Source organism: Triplophysa rosa, linkage group LG3 (genome assembly GCF_024868665.1).
Source record: "Triplophysa rosa linkage group LG3, Trosa_1v2, whole genome shotgun sequence".
NCBI lineage: Eukaryota > Metazoa > Chordata > Actinopteri > Cypriniformes > Nemacheilidae > Triplophysa > Triplophysa rosa.
In genome coordinates, this window is record NC_079892.1 from 16,336,094 (window position 1) to 16,354,763 (window position 18,670).

Genomic DNA, 18,670 nt, shown 5'->3' on the forward strand with positions numbered 1-18,670 from the left:
AAAAAAAGGGGATCAGTGTTTATTTAAAATAGAAATCATTTTTAACAGTACAGTACTGTTCAAAGGTTTGCGGTCAGTGATTCTTTAATTAATAATTTTATTCAGCAAGGATGTGTTAAATCAGGGGTGTCAAACTCAGAACTGGACCTTACAATGAAGTATGACCCTTTATTCCTTGTATTTGTAAACATACTTGGTAATAACGCTCTTTCTGATTTTGAATCTCTTAAATATGATCTAAATTTAACTTATGTGAAAAATGATTTTGCACAAATAATGTAACATAATGATATAAAATAGAATGTAAAACAATATTAACCCAATTAAAAATAAATAGCTTGAAATAAAGTGTAAAGGTCTGTTGTGATATTGCTGGAACTGAATTTAGGCCCTGCTTGCCCGTGTGTCTGTAAGGTCACAGCCAGCGCTGACCAGGAGAGGGTTGGAGAGGGGGAGGGGAGTAAAAACACCCCTGTGTTAAATTGATAAAAAAATGACAGTAAAGACTTATATTGTTAAAAAAGATTTCTACTTTCTAATAAATGCTGTTCATTTTAAGTGTTTGTTCATAAATGAATCCTGTAAAAATCATCACAGATTACAAAAATATTTTTTTAATTTGTTTGCAAGTTTGCAAGCATGTCACCTTATGACCAAACACAATGTTTATATTTATGTTTGCATATGTTACAGTTTCTATAAATTTCCCCCAATTTTCAATGAATTCTCATAGATTTCCATAAATTCCTGTTAAAGTTTCCAACTTGTAATATTTACAAAATTCCTAGATTAAGTTCCCTTAGAAAGTTTATGGAAAATTTATAGAAATTTACTGCCTTTGTGCAACACTAGTTGTCAGTGCAGTGTATTACAGACTGGTTGTTCACACAGGTATCAGAGAAAGATAGAGGAAGAAAGATGATGCGAGAGCGACATAGCCCAGGCCAGGCAGAGAGAGCAGGAGGAGATGACCAGGTGAACATTTCAACCGTGACTTCCAATGGTATCTAATAGACCCACAATATGGTTGTCCATACTCCAGCCTATTCAGTTATCAGACACGACTGGAACTTCAAATGGGACTGGCTTCTGTGGTAAGATGAAACTACAAAATGAGCTTTTTACCAGCAAACACTCAAGATGGGTTTGGTGAACACGGGGATAAAAACTACCCCATGTGTACAATGAAATATACCGCTGTATTTTTGATGTTGTGGGCCTATATTTGACCTAATATGAATTCTAGTTCCCCTTAATGTATACTTGAGTATATTGATAAGAAACATCAGATTCAGATTTAGTAGGTAGTCAGAGAAAGGGAATTTTCTAGAATTTTCTAAATTCAGAGAATAAATTGTAAGTGTAAGTGCACATGTTCGCTAGGGTTTGTCAGGTTGGCTATAGTGTTGTAAGGTTGTTCGGGAAGTAAAATTGTGTTTGCTGTGAAAACTGATTGCCTTTTCCACTGACATTAAAGGTCTTTCCAATAAAGATGTGAGTCCTAATGTCTGATTTCCCTCTGATACAGAATTATCCAGAAGCGTGAAGCACAGGGCTGATCCAGATAAGCCTAATGATTCAGACCAAGACTCAGATGGTATGTAGTGTGATCATATACAGATTAGACTTTATGGCATGCTGTGTACAATAACGCCTGTTTCACACATACTCCGTGTGCGTATGTGGTGCAGAAGCAACACGGACTCCATGTGCTTTCACATAGGACGCGTTTGCAGTCCGCTCCTGATCCGCGACCGTTTACCACAAACACAACATTTATCCATTATTTTGATTTCAAATCCAAACGTTGTTAGCCTATACTGAAAGTGCTTTTTCAGTATTGTGATCCTCTTTTATCATAGCAGTTACACGATCTTTCATAGACATATTTACGCTTAAACTCAATTAATATAAATAACGTATTACATGCATTTGGCTTCTAGATTTGTATATTAAAGGTCTGATGAACTGGACTTGTTTATTGTTTTATACTGTCTACTTAAGACGTTCGCGTGGTTTTTACATCCAAAAACATCAAAATCAAGAAGTAATAGGCTATTTTCTACCCAGGTTTTGAGGCCAGCTCTGCAAACGCTCGGTTTTAATGGGCGTGCCGCATTGAAGACACTTGGAAGTAAACGCCTACCGCTTTGATTGAATAGCAGTTTGCGTAGTTGGAGCCTTCTGTGAATTTGGTTAGAGACGTAACGTTAGGTTACACATTAGCACCATTCACAGTTTTCGCAGGGCATTGGTATTATCTGGAGACATCCTGTGATTTATAAATGGCCTCCCCACATCAGTATTTCATGTGACGCAATCACGGGATGATTTTACTCAAATTTACTGATTTATTTCCCGGATGTGATGGCAAGGCTTTGCGTATAGTTTGTATAGCCTATAGTTGTATTGCGTTTAATGATATATGTCCATACCTGTCAGCATTTGAGACAAGTGATGGCGAACCAGACAAAAGATCACCGCGATCACGGGTCTCAAATGTTACGAGAGTTTCCATGATAAATAAACAAATGGGAGACTCCCGGTAGAGGTCCCCAGGTAATACTAATCTCGTGCGAATAGTGCTCAGGGCATATCAAGCGATCTCTAACAAAGCAATAGTGATGCATAGTACAAAAATGTTTTACTCGCATAGATTGCTGCACCATTCCTATCGGATCCAATATTGACGGCACAGCACTGCTTTTTAATTTTAGTCATTCCACAAATCCAGCGTCGATCTGTGTCTTGTTCATGAAGGAATCCTCGGAGAAATGAAGCGAACAAACGCTCCATGTTTTTCCCACATGAGCTGGAACGTCTTTAAAATTAAACTTTAACCATGCATTACTAATGTCGGAATCCGAAGGAAGGTTATGCAGCGACTGTGTTCTTCCACAACCAGGGGTGGCACAATATTTAGCTATCTTTAACTGCATGTTTGTTTATTGCTTGCTCGCTCTATCTGGTTCCGCGCCACTTGTGTTACTTCAGAATTGTCATGCGCGAACCAGTGGGCGGGGCTAGAGAAGTAGTCGTTGATATTCTTCTGTGGAGGCGGTGTTCAACCTATCAATTTCGTCATAGATCGCTGGGCCTGGTGTCAATAACAGATGTAATCTCAGTAACAAGGGCGTTTTCAGTTCTGACACTTACATGATGTTCGCGTAAATACCATTCCCTCTTATATAACAAAAGCTTGGGTTAAAATTGTGATTTTAATTCATGCCTCCTTTAAGTTGCTCAAGAAAGTGGAAACATTTAAATACAGCATATAGCCTACTTTTCTTGTGTTGGCTATCACAAATATTTTAAATTAAAACTCACCACAGACAGAGACAGTCGGCTCTCGTGCCTTTTACATTTAAATCTTTATTACAAACAGTCCCGTGGGTCTTAAAGAACTTTGTTTTTCTACCTCCACAAGACACGAGGGCATATGTTGCCTTGTTTGTCCTAAAGTCCACTTTCCTTTGTTTTAAACTTAGCCAAAAAGCCTGTGAAACACAGTAGACTTTAATTATATCTATTTATTGTGAAATTGCTACATTCTGTGTCAATCCATGTTAATTTTTACTGTGAACAAAGCGCTGTCACTTTAATTCAGCACGTGCAGCACAGCAAAAATAGAATCGCAGCACTGCTCCTGGAACGCACTGACGGACCGCAACTGCGTGCAGTGAATGTTCTGATCCGTTAACAGGGGTGCGGAAAAAAATACACACTGCAAAAGCACTGCAAACGGAGTGTGAAACAGGCGTAAGGTTATGACTCAGTTTGAGTATATATCATGGACCGTCTCTCCTCTTCACCCACAAGGCCCTGGCACACACACAAAGACTACAGTCAAGAGATCATCCAAGATTAAGAAAAATGGTAAGCTTGTTTGATGCAAGGTTGTTCGGGAAGTAGAATTGTGTTTGCTGTGAAAACTGATTGCCCTTTCCACTGACATTAAAGGTCTTTCCAATAAAGATGTGAGTCCTAATGTCTGATTTCCCTCTGATACAGAATTATCCAGAAGCCCGAAGCACAGGCCAGATCCAGATGAGCCTAGTGATTCAGACCAAGACTCAGATGGTATGTAGTGTGATCATATACAGATTAGACTAGGCATGCTGTGTAAAATAAGGTTATAACTAGGGTTGGGAATTGTTTCAATTTTATCGATTCCGATTCCAATTCTGATTTTGCTTATCGATTTCGATTCTTATCGATTCCCAGTTTCGATTCCACAGTTGAAGTAAAACATTTAGATATCAACCTGTATGGTCATTTAGCCTGCTTATTGACTTGTTTGCAAATACTGTATATACTGTATATATTTATGAGCAGCGTTTTGTGTATATTTACACATAGAAACACACTTTTTCTGATTTATTACAATTTGTATGATCATAGTTGAACTACATCATGGTTAAACTGCAGTTACTATAATGCAACTATGGTTCATTTGTGATTCCTGTGCTTTAATGCAAATTCTATAGCTAAACTATGCTTACTATAGTAAAAAATATCGATAATTTTCATAAGGGCTTTTATTGAGATATCAGCAGATCATGCAACGCATGTACTTTTCTGAAAATATGTACACAGGAATTGATAAGAGGAATTCACATTTTAATCTCAAGTATCCGATTCCTATTCCTTTTGATTACGATCCGATTCCTAGCCTTTCGATTCCGATTCCAAATTGGAATTGATTTTCGATTCCCAACCCTATCTACAACAGACAGATGGTTTTCTTAGATCATCTGATCGGCACCTGTCTCAATCGTCGGCACTCAGATTACACAAACACACACAAATATGATCATTAAGTGTTGTGTACCATATAGACCATTGACACTCAAGTCATATTCAGACCCTATTGGTATATTTCTCAGGAATGTGTGGAGAGGTGGTCTAGTTAGCCAAGGACAACGAGTTCTACTGATTTTTTTATACATATGAAGTAAGCATTGTTTTATGTTGAACTTTGAAAATGATTAATGTCGTCTCGCCTGTCACTGGAACTATATCTTCACTAAGGCCTTTTCACACGGAACACGGCAGTCGCGAGTGTAGTTCATTTTCCAATGTGAAACATACGGAAAGAAGCGGGAGAAACACACAGAGAAGCGGAAGAAAAAAAGAATGACACTTAATAAAACGGCCTGTTTTACAACAGAATGCATAAAATCTGCACTATTTCTTTCGCATCCAGAGACAACCTCTACCTCCACTAGAATAGTCTTTGTGCCATTAACCAGGGTCAGTCATCTCATTGAAGCCTTAATAAAAACTAAGGTTCAAATAAATGTTAATTGTCCATCTCACAGTAAAATGAAAATGTTTGATGCTGCAAATCCCTTAAAATAATCAAGCAATCTATATTAAAAACAAAAATAATACACAGAAAAGTATTTAGCCTATGTGCAACAATAACATAATAGTGCTAATGTAATGTCTTAACATAATATTGCTGTGACAATAGGGTTGTTTCTATTTAAATAGCTCCGTTTACACATTTAGTATAAGGGGGTCCCTGCTCCATGCATCTCTCATCTAAGGGGTCCTTGCCCCGAAAAACGTTGAAGACCCCTGATTCTAATATGACAACACTACTCAGGACATATATGTACATATGTTACATTTCCGTATGGGCTCTTTCCCTCAGAAACTACAAAGTCTGAGCTTTCAGGAGAGCCTAAATCTTTTTTTTTGTATTCAAAGGGATTGAGGGTTCTTGTTAAGGGGTTAACTCCTGTAAAGTCCACTATGCAAACTACAACAGCAAATAGTACTGCAAATGTTACTATCACTACTACTGCAACTGCTGTCTATTGTTTCAACTGCTAGTAAGACTAAAATAGAAAGACTATTGCCACTTAAATTAGAACCACTATTTTCACAATTGTTACTAGACCTGTTACTGCTACTTCTGCAAAAGCTAATACAATTACTGCTACTGGTACTAAAATTACTACTTCTTGGTGTAGTTAATTGCACATATAAAATAATACAATACACACAAAAATTAAGACATGCATACATAGTGATTTTATTGATATTGACACATTTACTTAATCACTTTTACTTACTAACTATACTTACACTATACTTGCAATCATTCTATGATTTCTTGGCTTTGTGTTTTTCTGTTAACTGTTTATTTAGGTTCTGCCATGCAGAAGAAAACAGAAAGAAGGCCCTGGAGTGATGGGGAAAAAAAAGCGGTTTGGCGCCAGCTGGGAAATTACATTACTTTGGCCAAAGTTCCCGGCAAAGAAAAATGCCTAGAGTGCATAGAGGCAGAATCGGCACTTGAGAAGAGGCACTGGATGGACATTAAGAATCAAGTACACAATACAATTCAGTCGAGAAAAAAGAAGATGCTCAGTTAAGTTGTTTGTTCTTGTTTGCTGCTGTATAGTGATGTTAAAGGGTTACTTCAATTCTGTCATTAATTACTCGGCCTCATGTCGTTCCAAAACAGTAAGACCTTTGTTCATCTTCAGAACACAAATTAAGATGTTTTTGATGTAATCCGAGAGCTTTCTGGCCCTGCATAGACTGCAACTCACCTAAAATGTTCCCAGGTCAAGAAATGTAGTAAGGACAACTGTAAAATAGTCAAAAGGTGTTCTTGTAGATTTGTAAAATTATGGTTGAATCACTGATGTCACATGGACTGTTTTGCTGATTTCCTTACTACCTTTCTGGACCTGGGAACATTTTAGGTGTGTTGCAGTCTATGCAGGGCCAAAAAGCTCTCGGATTCCATCAAAAACATCTTAATTTGTGTTTTGAAGATGAACGAAGGTCTTACTGGTTTGGAACGACTTGAGGCCGAGTAATTAATGACAGAATTTTCATTATTGGGTGAACGAAACCCTTAAGTGTTCTGCAGGCGTTGATAATCCGTTTGTGGATTTGTTTGAAATATAGCTTGTAAATTTGTTTAATAAACAAATAAATTGCTGATTTCTAATTTTGGAGTGTGTATTGTGATGGATGTCAGAACTTTCATCTTAGCTGAGGTGAAAGTCCTGATGGATGGTTTAGTACATGACACAGTGTGGCTTACAATACTTCATATCAAATTGGGTAGTTCACTCAACTGCTATAATTATAAAAGACTTAAATTGACCATGCCTGTGGGCAACTGAGTGGCATCAGTCGCCACTGTAAATTGTAACTGCAGGTTTTTTTCTTGTCACTTTCCTCCGTTTTCAAAGAGATATATTATTATGAGGTTAATTTGTTTGAGTTGAACCAACCCAATATTGACAGGGTCTAGAGTGTAATACCAAAACCCCCGGGTCAAGACTTCCTGTTTCTGACTTTTGGTACCAGGTCAAGACTTTTTGGCAGGCCCAAGTACAGAGGCAGTGGCCTGGACAGGTGGAATGACCAAAAAGGGCACTAAAAAAAGGAACATAACCAAATGTACTTTTTTTTACAGAATTTAAACTTAATTATTTGTGAAATCACCTGTATTTAAACCAATATTCATCTTTCTACTGTCTTCTTAAACATTTCAATGACTTCCTCACGATTAATTGGAATGTCTCGCGTCAGTACATAGATTTCAAAGACTGGATTTCAGAAGTTTTGACTTTGAAAATGACCTCTGAACTCTAGAAGTGGATTCTGGTAATGTTGACTAAATAGCTCAGAAAGAGAGGTCTAACAGACTAAATCTCATTGTCTTTTAGGCAGTTTAGCATGTCCTGGGCCTGTATTCACAAAACATTTTCTCTTACCACCAAGAGTTATCCTAAATAGCAGTAAAAGTTTTTAGCTAAGAGTTTTCTCTTAAAAAATATTCACAAAACAAGACAAACTTTTACTAAGGAATAGAGAGTTCAGCATCACCGGGTTCTACTCCTTTTGACCATTTGGATGCTACTGTCATCTATTACTATTTTGCTTACCCCTGCCAGTGGTGTAAGCAAAATTATCTTGTTTTCTGTTTGAAATAAGATTATTTTTCTTACCCCATTGGCAGATTATTTTGCTTGTTTAAAGCAAAAACTCACTTAATTTTGACTTGTTTTTTTTTCTGAAAACAAGACAATAATTTTTACCTGTCTAGAAAATCCTCCTTGATTTAAGGATTTTTAGATGTTTTGGCTGAAAACAAGACAAAAGTAAGAAAAGCATTTTTTTGCAATGTATGCTAGTGCCGTTTAATGGCCTTGGATAAAAACAAATGAAATGTCAATGTCAGAAATGTGTCAGCAATCGAGTTATACTTTGATTATAATTAAACATAACTTGCATGCTGCCGCATTCACAAAGTATACAACAACATTATTTTAGGATAAATTTCCATTTTCTGTGTTAACTTACCTGTCTGCTGCTCATGTTTTGAAGACTTGTGGCAAGAGACTGCTGCATGATAGCGCTGTAAAGGAAAGTCTGCCTACTGCTCCACCTCCGCCTAATATGTCTAGCAAATCAAAATATCTTATTTTGTGTTTATTATCATTGTAAGTGGCCAATGGTATAGAAGTGTACTGGTATTTATAATAATAATAATTTACTATGAACTCTAAATATGCCAATATAAAATACAGGATATAACTACACTCATAATATATGAAAAAAAAGAGTAATATTCCAAGTCTTTTGAGGCAAAACGATTGATTTGTGAGAGGAATTGGCACTTTACTTCTTATGGTTTACTCTGTTCTTCGCATAAAGACATTGTATGGCTTCGGAAGACTTGGAATGCAACATGAATTGTTTGTAATACTTTTATACTGTTTTTAATGGTCAGTATTCTCAATAAATACCTGTGTTTTTACGTGTTTTATATTGTTCAGAAGTGGGTACTTATATAACATATAAAAAATAAAATAAATAAAATATACATTTAAAAATGTTCTTTGGTCTAATAGGATCAGCACATGTGATAACTCTTCAAAACTACTGCCCAAAAGCCTTAAAAACCGTTTATGTAACGGTTTTAATTTGCCTAGCAACCGTCTGGTCCTCATAGCACCCACCAACTTCATGGGTTTTGTGAACATCATGTGTGTAAACATTTGAAGTGATTTTCTGTTTGTCTACTCCCCCCTAGTGGCAAAACATTTTTTTCCAGTCTCCTAGTATCAGCAGAAACCAGGGTCCTCACAACATGCTGTGTAGTCNGTGCGTGCGTGCGTGCGTGCGTGCGTGCGTGCGTGCGTGCGTGCGTGCGTGCGTGCGTGCGTGCGTGCGTGCGTGCGTGCGTGTGTGTGTGCGTGTGTGTGCTTGTGTGTGAGTTGCACAATTCTCATGAGACACAGATTTACCACCTGCCCCGTTATGTAACGCACAGATGGGGATGAGAACTGCCTGCAGATCACAGACACAAATAGAGACCAATACATCGATCATTATTAACAACTTATACTGTACCTGTGATTCAAAGTCACATTTATTCAACTGGCAGCAATTCGATCTAATGCTTGATGAATATCCTAGAGAGAAAACAAACCTTCACACATGTTGACTATTTGTTTAATTGAATATTGTTAGTAAAATATTTGAAATAACTTTAAGTGGTATTTATTTATTTATATGAATGGAACAAAATTAAGGATTGATTTCAAATCAACCCTCATGCTCACAGAGGTCAAAACCTGAAGCTAAATTTGATACAACAGCTGCGTTCCACTTAAAACTTTCTAACTACAAACTTTCTGAGGAGAAGTGCTTGGAGAAGTTGGCAATTTGAGACAAAAGTAAACTTTACAGCATTGAAAATGTAAATAACTATGAATGTACATAGAAATATATCTTATACCAAATGTAAATAATCCTTATAATTTATAACAAAAATTGTATAAAAATCGTTAATAAATATGGCAAATGTAAAAACTTGATTAATAGTTTGCATGTGATGAAAAGAGGATGCACGGGCAATTTTGCAAGGACGATTAGAGAGGAATATATAAATCTGAGTGAGGCGGGGGCCTATGACATCATCATTACACAGAGCTTGACAGGAAGAGATGGGAACGGTGCTGTAATCTCCTGTATTTTATCTTAGCGTGTCATTGACAGGGTTGTGTAATTCTACGGTTAAGCTCGGGAACGTGCCATCTGCTCCTAACGACTCACTAAATCGCACACATGAAGGAATAGTTTACCAAACATGACAGCCATAATTTATTTACCGTAATATTGTTACAACCCTGTTTACGGTGAATTATATATACTGTATATATGTATATATATATATATATATATATATATATATATATTCAGTAATAATAAAAGCTATTGTTTGAAGAGCAGACCAAATTTTAAGGCCTTATCAACTGATTTATCTGAACCATTTATCTGAACTTGAGAAACTAGATTAGTCATATTTATAAGATATTGTGTATTGTATGAACCTGTTCGTGTAAAAAATTGAAAAGTAGACAATACCACTTTTTCTCAAGAGAGCAAATTCAGAAACTGTGTGAGGGCATAGTTTCTATCCACACATTTACATTTTAATTTTAATTTAATGAAACCATTGACATTTAAGAGATGTATATAGATAACCAAACCGTCTATGTTCTTATTCAGTGTCAATAGGTTGCACATTGGTCATGCCTATGCACTTACTCTCAGAATGTTATTGTAAAATTGCGTGAATATCTGATCACACTATTTACTTGTGGAATATTTCAGGTGCTTTATCAAGCAATTGAGTCATAATGTATTGTAATGCCGTTGTATTGAATCCACCCATTCATTAAATGATCTACATTTTTGTTGCATAGGAGAAAGTCACACAGGACAGATTTTTCATTTTTGGGTAAACTGTCCGATTTTAATGTTCTGTATGTTTGTATCATAGGTCATTTAGCTGCTGTGTTGGGTTAAATCAAGCAAAACTAGACAATGCATTATAGGCTATGGTCCAACATCTTTGTGTTGAGTCAAATGTCCAATGAATTAATGTAGACTGTACTGCACTATGCTAATGCTATCAAAGGATTGTTCTAAGTGCTTTGAATCACCTGAGCTTGAATCAAAGCCTCAGTCGAGCTTAAACCGAACATGCCTGTCTAAATACAGCCAGATCTGATCGGCAGCCAGCAGCCCCTTTGCGTCCCGTAAAGATTCACTGTGAGAGGGGTCTAGGGTTACCAGCCCTCGGTGTCTTTGATGATCTATAAAAAGCATCTCTTAGTGGGGCACGCCGATGTAAAACTCCTGCGAGCTGAGAGCTATGAGAAGCTGGAGATGAATTACGCAAGCTTTTAGATAGGAAAGACGGGCAAACCCACTGACCTCATTTCCACCAATTTTTCCTCAAGAAAGCAACATCTTTATTTTTCAAATGACATCTTACTTTTTGTACTGTACATGCTTTTATTGTTATTTTGCTTTAGTTTAATGTTTACAGTTGAATTATGTTTGTTATGATGGTTTAGTTGGAGGATGGGTCAATAGAAGGGAAGGAAGGAGGCGGGAACCGGCAAACATTTAAACATATTTAATCAAAAATAAATACACAATAAACAGCATTAAAACAGGCCGGCAGCTCCTCACGGACGACTGCCGGCCACACGAACGTAAACAAAATGTCTCCGGTTACTGTCGTAACCTCGGTTCCCTGAGAAGCGGGAACGAGACATTGCGGAAGCCTCCGCATATGGGTACTCCTCCCTTCTCACCTCTCCTGAAGTCTTATTGGATAACGCCAGTGAAACTGGCCAATTGTCGTGCTCGCAACCGAATGTAATTACTGGCGACCAGACAGTATAAATACAGTGCACAGCGACAATACCTCAGAATCTGCGAAAGAACGCCTCCAAGGCTGACACGTGACGAACACGGCAGCTAGCGCAATGTCTCATTCCCGCTTCTCAGGGAACCGAGGTTACGACAGTAACCGGAGACGTTCCCTATCGAGAGCGGTCTCTCGACATTGCGGAAGCCTCCGCATATGGGAACTGTATACAATCCCACCGTGAGACAGCCGTAACCGACCGCATACACTCACCAGTGTTAAGCACACAGATGAACCAATCGCGAAGTCGCTTTGAAGAGCCCGCAGCTGATTGGCTGAGACAGATCAATGAGCTGCAAGAACGGTCTTCTACAAAATTTGCATATCTCAGCCAAAGAAATGAGCGGGCTGCACTGAGACAGGGCAGACACCACAATAGTAAAAGTCAGCGCGGAAATCCGGGCAGATATAATGCAAGTCCAGTAACACCAAGCACAGAGTTAACAGTACCACGGTAACAACTGCACAATATAGGAGATCAGCAACTAGGTAACATTGAGCTGTCCGTACTCACCGAGAGGACATGCGAGGCTAATGAGGATACATCCAGCCTGTAGAATCTGGCGAATGTGTTCTGTGAAGACCAGCCAGCCGCACAACAGATGTCCGTAATAGAAACGCCTCTAGCCCAAGCCCACGAAGAGGCAACAGCCCTAGTTGAGTGAGCCCTGATGCCGAAACGGCAGGCCTGCCCTTGACTCTCATACGCCAGGTTGATAGCGTCCACCACCCAGTGAGAGAGCCTCTGTTTAGAGACAGCCCGACCTTTAGTCCCCCCGCCGTAGCACACAAAGAGCTGATCAGACAGCCGAAACCCGGCCGTACGATCAATGTAAGCCCTCAAAGCCCTAACCGGACACACAGCCGTCTGAGCATCAGCATCACACGAGGCAGACGACTCGGAAGACAAAGCGGGCAACGAAATAACCTGCTCTCTGAACGGTGTAGACAGGAACTTAGGCACATAACCCGCCTTCGGCCATAGAGTGACGCTGCAGTCGTCGGCCCCAAAACGAATGAAATCCGCGCCAATAGAAAGCGCACATAAATCCCCAATGCGTTTTGCCGAAGCAAGAGCGAGAAGGAGAACGGCTTCAAGAGAGAGCTCCCTTATAGAAACAGCTTCCAACGGCTCGAACGGGGGCAGAGAGAGAGCCCTCAGCACCAGAGACAAATCCCACGGAGGTACTGAAGGAGATCACGAGGGAAACAGCCTCTGAGCTCCTCTCAAAAATCTGACCACCAATGCATGCCTACCGATCGATTGCCCGTCAACCGGAGAACGAAACGAGGCGATAGCAGCCACATAAACCTTCAGCGTGGACGGGAGGCCATCATTATCCATCCTGTATTGTAGAAAGTGTAACACATCAGACACGGGACATGACACCGGGTCTATACCGCACCCAATACACCACTTCTTAAATACATCCCATTTCAGAGCATATAAGTGTAGTGGAAGGCGCCCGAGACTCTGCAATAGTGTCAAGCACTCTCTGAGGGAGGGGTTCTAAGACCCCTGAAGCGGCCAGGCATGGAGGCTCCACAAATCCGGGTTGGGGTGCCAAATCGAGCCGTTCGCCTGAGATAACAGGTCACCCCTGAGGGGAATCCGCCACGGAGAGGACACCAGTAACTCTCTCAGGTCTGGGAACCACGGCTGATTCGGCCAAAACGGAGCAACGAGGATCACCGACGCTCTCTCCTCTCTGATCTTGCCCAGCACAAGGGGCAGAATCTTCATTGGAGGAAAAGCGTAAAGCCGGGTGTCCAGCCTAGCGCGTCGTCAGAGCGTCCATCTCCCTGGGGGAGCGTGGCAGCGAGAAGAACAGCGGACAGTGTGCGTTCTCGCTTGTCGCGAACAGATCCACCTCCGCCTTCCCGAAGCGATCCCAGATCATCCGTACTGAGTCGGGGTGAAGTCTCCATTCCCCTTGGGAAAGACCTCCCCTCGAGAGCATATCCGCTCCGCAGTTCAAATGACCGGGGATATGCGCTGCCCTGATGGAAAGCAGGTGCTGGTCTGCCCACAGCAGCAGCCTCGCAGCCAGCTCGAAAAGCCGATTTATGTGCCAACTGCTCAGAGACGGCGACCACAGACCCGACGCCGGCCTGCCTTCGCACACTGCACCCCAGCCCAAGGAAGACGCATCCGTCGTTACCACCATGCGCGTTGTCACAAGCCCCAGGGGAACACCCTGGCTGAACATGCTCCAGTCACGTCACGGTTCCAAAGCGCTGAGGCATCTCTGAGTTATCCTCATGCACGCACGACCCGAGGACCATGCTCTCCGCGGAACTTGAGTCTCTAGCCACAGCTACAGAGGACGCATGTGCAAAAGACCCAGGTGGCAGACTGGTGATGCTGACGCCATCAGTCCCAGAAGTCTCTGAAATACCCTCAGCGGAATGGACCGGTCCAGGCTGAAGGCACGCAGTGCGGCGGAGATGGACTCCAAGCGCTCCTGAGAGAGGCGGGCGCGCATCTCCACTGAGTCGAAACATACCCCTAGATATGGTATGGACCGACTCGGCAGAAGCTTGCTCTTTGGCACGTTCACCCGCAGCCCCAGGGATGACAAGTGACGAAGCAGCGTCTGCGTATGACTGACAAGCACATCTCGTGAATGGGCTAGAAGCAGCCAGTCATCCAGATAGTTCAGAATGCGCATACCACTCGCTCTGAGAGGGGAAAGCGCTGCATCCACGCATTTCGAGAACGTGCGTGGAGCCAATGCCAGTCCGAATGGCAGCACAACAAACTGGTACGCCGCTCCGTCGAACGCGAACCGCAGGAAGCGCCGGTGGCTCTGGGCTATCTGAACGTGAAAATATGCTTTCTTCAGATCCACGGACGCAAAACAGTCACCGGGACGAACTTGCGCCAGGATCTGTTTTAGCGTAATCATTCTGAACACCCTCTTGTGAAGCGCTCGGGTGATGGGTCTCAAATCCAAAATAGGACGGAGTCCGCCATCTCTCTTGGGCACCACAAAATACCGGCTGTAGAAACCGCACTCTACCGCTTGGAGGAACCCGCTATATCGCTCTTTTCCCGAGCAGGCTGTGAATCTCTTGTCTCAGCACCGGAGCGTTGCACGGCAATGTGAGTGACGGGACAACTCCGCTGAAGCGGGGGGGCCTGCGTCTGAACTGAAGGGAATACCTGTGTTCTACCACATTTAGCAGCCACGGAGAGATACCCGGAATGGCCGAATTACCTCGGGCGATACAGTTTGCTGATATTCCGGAGACGTGCTCTGCCCTCGCGAGGCTAATTGCACTGGTGGGGGAATGTGAAGCGCGTGAGGCTCCGGCCGTCGCTCACCCACGGGAGCTACCGTGGGCGAGGGGATGCTGGTTATAACATATTCTAACTGTGGCTTCGCGCTGCACCGTGGCAGGGCAGGGGACACAGTGTGTTGTGAGTGAAGGGGAGAGAGCTCCTTTTGTGATGTACACACACAACATTTTGAGCATTGCAACAATCGCCCGCAACAGCGGGGGAAACAAGATGCAAACGGCGCCGCTTGAGCACCTGTCTGCTCACGAACTCCCCCCTCCTCTCTGTAGCCCGTCAGGAAGGCGGCTTGGCAGCCGAAGACGATCCGCTATCGCCTCGATGACCTCTCTTCTGCCCGTACTTCTTCCTAACTGGGGCAGACCACTGCTTAGGCCAGACGTCCGGCCCAGGGTCTCGGGGAAACGAAGCCGCGGCAGCGGGCTGCTTAGCCGGCCTGTGGGAAGAGCGCGAAGAAGACGAGTATCTCGCTCTTGGCGCCGGCTGCAACGAACGGCGAGGAAGCACGTGGTTCATGGCTTTTGCGCGCTTCTGCGCCTCTGCGAAGCATTCCGACACCGACTCCACGACATCCCCGAAGAGACCAGAGGGCAGGTCAGCACAGTGTGCGCAATCAGACTCTCCGAACGCCGCCTCAGCGTGGGCTAGGCCCAGGCAGGCGATGCAATGCTCGTGCGTATCCTGCGGGCCATCGGATGAAGAAGCTTCTGACGATATCAACGATGGCAGCGTGAAAGAGAAGATTCTGAGGTACTGTCGCTGTGCACTGTATTTATACTTTCTGGTCGCCAGTAATTACATTCGGTTGCGAGCGCGACAATTGGCCAGTTTCACTGGCGTTATCCAATAAGACTTCAGGAGAGGTGAGAAGGGAGAGTTCCCATATGCGGAAGCTTCCGCAATGTCGAGAGACCGCTCTCGATAGGGAACTTAACAAATTCCGGGCCCATTCCTCCCTCTCATCCTCTTATGCTCCCGAGCTCCCCCGTGAGGCATGTGGGACCGGTGCGCGTACAGCTGATACTCATTATCACTTACGCCACCGGCCCCGCCTTCCTGCCCCACGGCTCTCGTCCCGCCTTCCTCGCTACATACCCCCATCGCCCCTCACAGGCCGGGGGGTACCACCGCGCCTGTGCTTACCCCCCCGGGGGGCCCCCTTGAGAGCCCCAGCGCCTGGGGGTACACACCGATGAGACGAGAGAATGGAGCCGGGAGCACCCCTGGTCCTCAACCAGCCGAGAGGCTCTTCCTCGTGGTGCCATGCGGTGGTACTGGACGCTTGGTGGACATCCCGATCCTCCTCCGCCTCCTGGCGGCCGGCGATGGATCCTCCGGCTGAGGGCAGTGGGTCTCCCGTTCCCTGCTCCTCCCCTTCCTGGCAGATGGCTGCAGGCTCCGGCCCACGGCAAACGGCACCGACCCTTGGCTCCCTCCCGGACGGCAACCATCCCACCTCGGCCCACGAGCACGGTCGCGAGGTCTTCGTCCCACTCGACCGACGATCCAGCACCACCGCCTCGGGCAGCCACTCGCGGACTTCCCTCCTCCGCACTGCCCGTATTCCGCAGCACCGCGATCCCCTCAGTGGCGAGGACTCTTTGACAGCATGTCCCTCCTTCCTCCCGGGTTTCGGCACCAATGTAATACAGTTCAATAGAAGGGAAGGAAGGAGGCGGGAACCGGCGAACATTTAAACATATTTAATAAAAAAAATAAACAATAAACAGCATTAAAACAGGCCGGCAGCCCCTCATGGACGACTGCCGGCCACACGAACATAAACAAAACTTAATGCCCGGTCCTCTCTCCCCGTATTCCCCTGCCGCTCGGCCTTTTATGCTTCCGCTCCTCTATGAGAATGATGCCCAGCTGACACTCATTATCAATCGCGTCCCGGCCTTGCTTCCTCCTCCCACGGCTCTCGTCACGCCTCCCTCGTCGCAATGGGTTTTAACTCTGGCTCTACATTCATTATAACGATACTAATCTCGCTGCAGTTGTTTTTTACTCTTCTGATGTCCATTTACTGATCTATGTTTAAAGCAAATATAATCTAAGTTTAGTTAATGCTTAAAAATAAAAATACACACGCAGGTGTATTCTTGAAGGGATAGTTCACCCCTTCAAAAAATAAAAAATCAATTTAATAAAGAAATGGTAATTTACTCACCCTCGTGTCATTCCAAACTTTTAGGATTTCGTATGAATTTGTATGAAATGAATCAAACAACAATGTGTGATTATTAGAAAAAAAAGGAATTCTGAAGCTCTGTAAATGCCACCTCGTCAAATAGTTATGAGTTTCTGTGAGATTGTTTCAATGTAGTTTCTTTGAATACGTAGGCTACAGTATCCGTAATGAATGATGACTAGATGATATTTTATCTTAAAATGCCAAGAAAGTAATACTTGCTTGTACAACATAAATCGATGTAGCTCAAGCTCATTAATGAGCAAAAGTGGTGAAAACAAAGTCATTCATTGATGTGCAAGTCTTTTAAAACCTTGATTTGTAAGTTTGGTCATTGATCGTTCTACCAAGACTTTACAAGTCGGATAACCATTCACAATGGACCAACAATTACCAGAAAAAGCCTGGACAAAATGCATTAATAAACAGCCCATTAGTCTATCTTGTAGACTTTACTGTGGCCTGCAATGCTTATTGATGATATGGAAAAAAATAAACAATAAATTGCCCTCTGAAGACCTTTTTATTATAATACTGCAAAGTTTTATATTTATTTTGGGGGCATAAAAAACAATTTATGGATTAATTAAAGTATATTTACAGTCCTGGTAGTAATTCAGATGTCTGTCTTTCCAGGACATGATCTCTAGTAATATACTGTATTCTTTAGGATTAGCTGGTTGTTTTCAATGGTTCAACTGGTGGTCATGCAGTCAGTCATCTTTGTATTTTATACAAACAGGAAACAAAACACCACAAAATACTACTATTCGGCATACAGCCTATGATTTCTAATGTGATTGGTTTAGTTTGTGAAGTTTAGTTAAACTGCAAATACGGTACTGGAAAACACCCGCACAAATCTGTACTGGGTTGTAACAATGAGACTGTTGATCTGTTTAGAGTTGATCTTTTCTTTATTACTGTGGATTTAAGGTCAAGCGTTTACTATCCAGGGGAGATACGTGCAGGCAGACACGCAAGCACACACACACACACGGCTGTAATCTCATACAGTCACATACTCATCTGACCTTTGCATCTCTGGTTAAATCCAGAATTGCAAGCTTTTCCTCCGGTCACAGCAAGGCCAGATAGCAGTGTCTGTTTTCAACAAGAATATTCATTCTTTCTCTAACATTTTCATTTGGTGGTGGAGATGTGCTTCAGATTCTAGGATTTTCATCTAAGGGGGGCTCAGCCACCAATTGTCACGGTTCTGCCTTCTTGTTTCTGAACTTCTAGTCGTGTGGCAGGATCGGGACAGAGCCCTCAGTTTTTTGTGAGAAAGCCATGAGTTGTTTGTTTTTACATCTCATGTGCTTTCTCGTGTCTTGTCATTGGCCCCGCCCCTCTCGTTTCATGTATTGCTTCCCTGCCGTGTCTAATGTTTCACACCTGCCCTGTGTCA

The 18,670-nt window shown here is 42.7% G+C and overlaps 1 protein-coding gene and 1 long non-coding RNA gene across 2 annotated transcripts in view; both read left to right on the top strand.

The window, feature by feature from the left end:
• The window catches only part of LOC130552313 (uncharacterized), a 5,541-nt gene extending 4,530 nt beyond the window's left edge, over positions 1–1,011 (top strand). The window contains exon 6 of the mRNA XM_057330530.1: positions 892–1,011. Coding sequence (XP_057186513.1) covers positions 892–1,011 — 120 coding nt within the window. The remainder of the gene's footprint in view (positions 1–891) is intronic.
• A 334-nt stretch (positions 1,012–1,345) lies between these two features.
• Positions 1,346–4,716, top strand: LOC130551961 (uncharacterized). Its single transcript, XR_008962662.1, has 3 exons — positions 1,346–1,597; positions 3,820–3,876; positions 4,012–4,716. It is a non-coding gene; the product is annotated as an uncharacterized LOC130551961 (long non-coding RNA).
• The last annotated feature ends 13,954 nt before the right edge of the window (positions 4,717–18,670 follow it).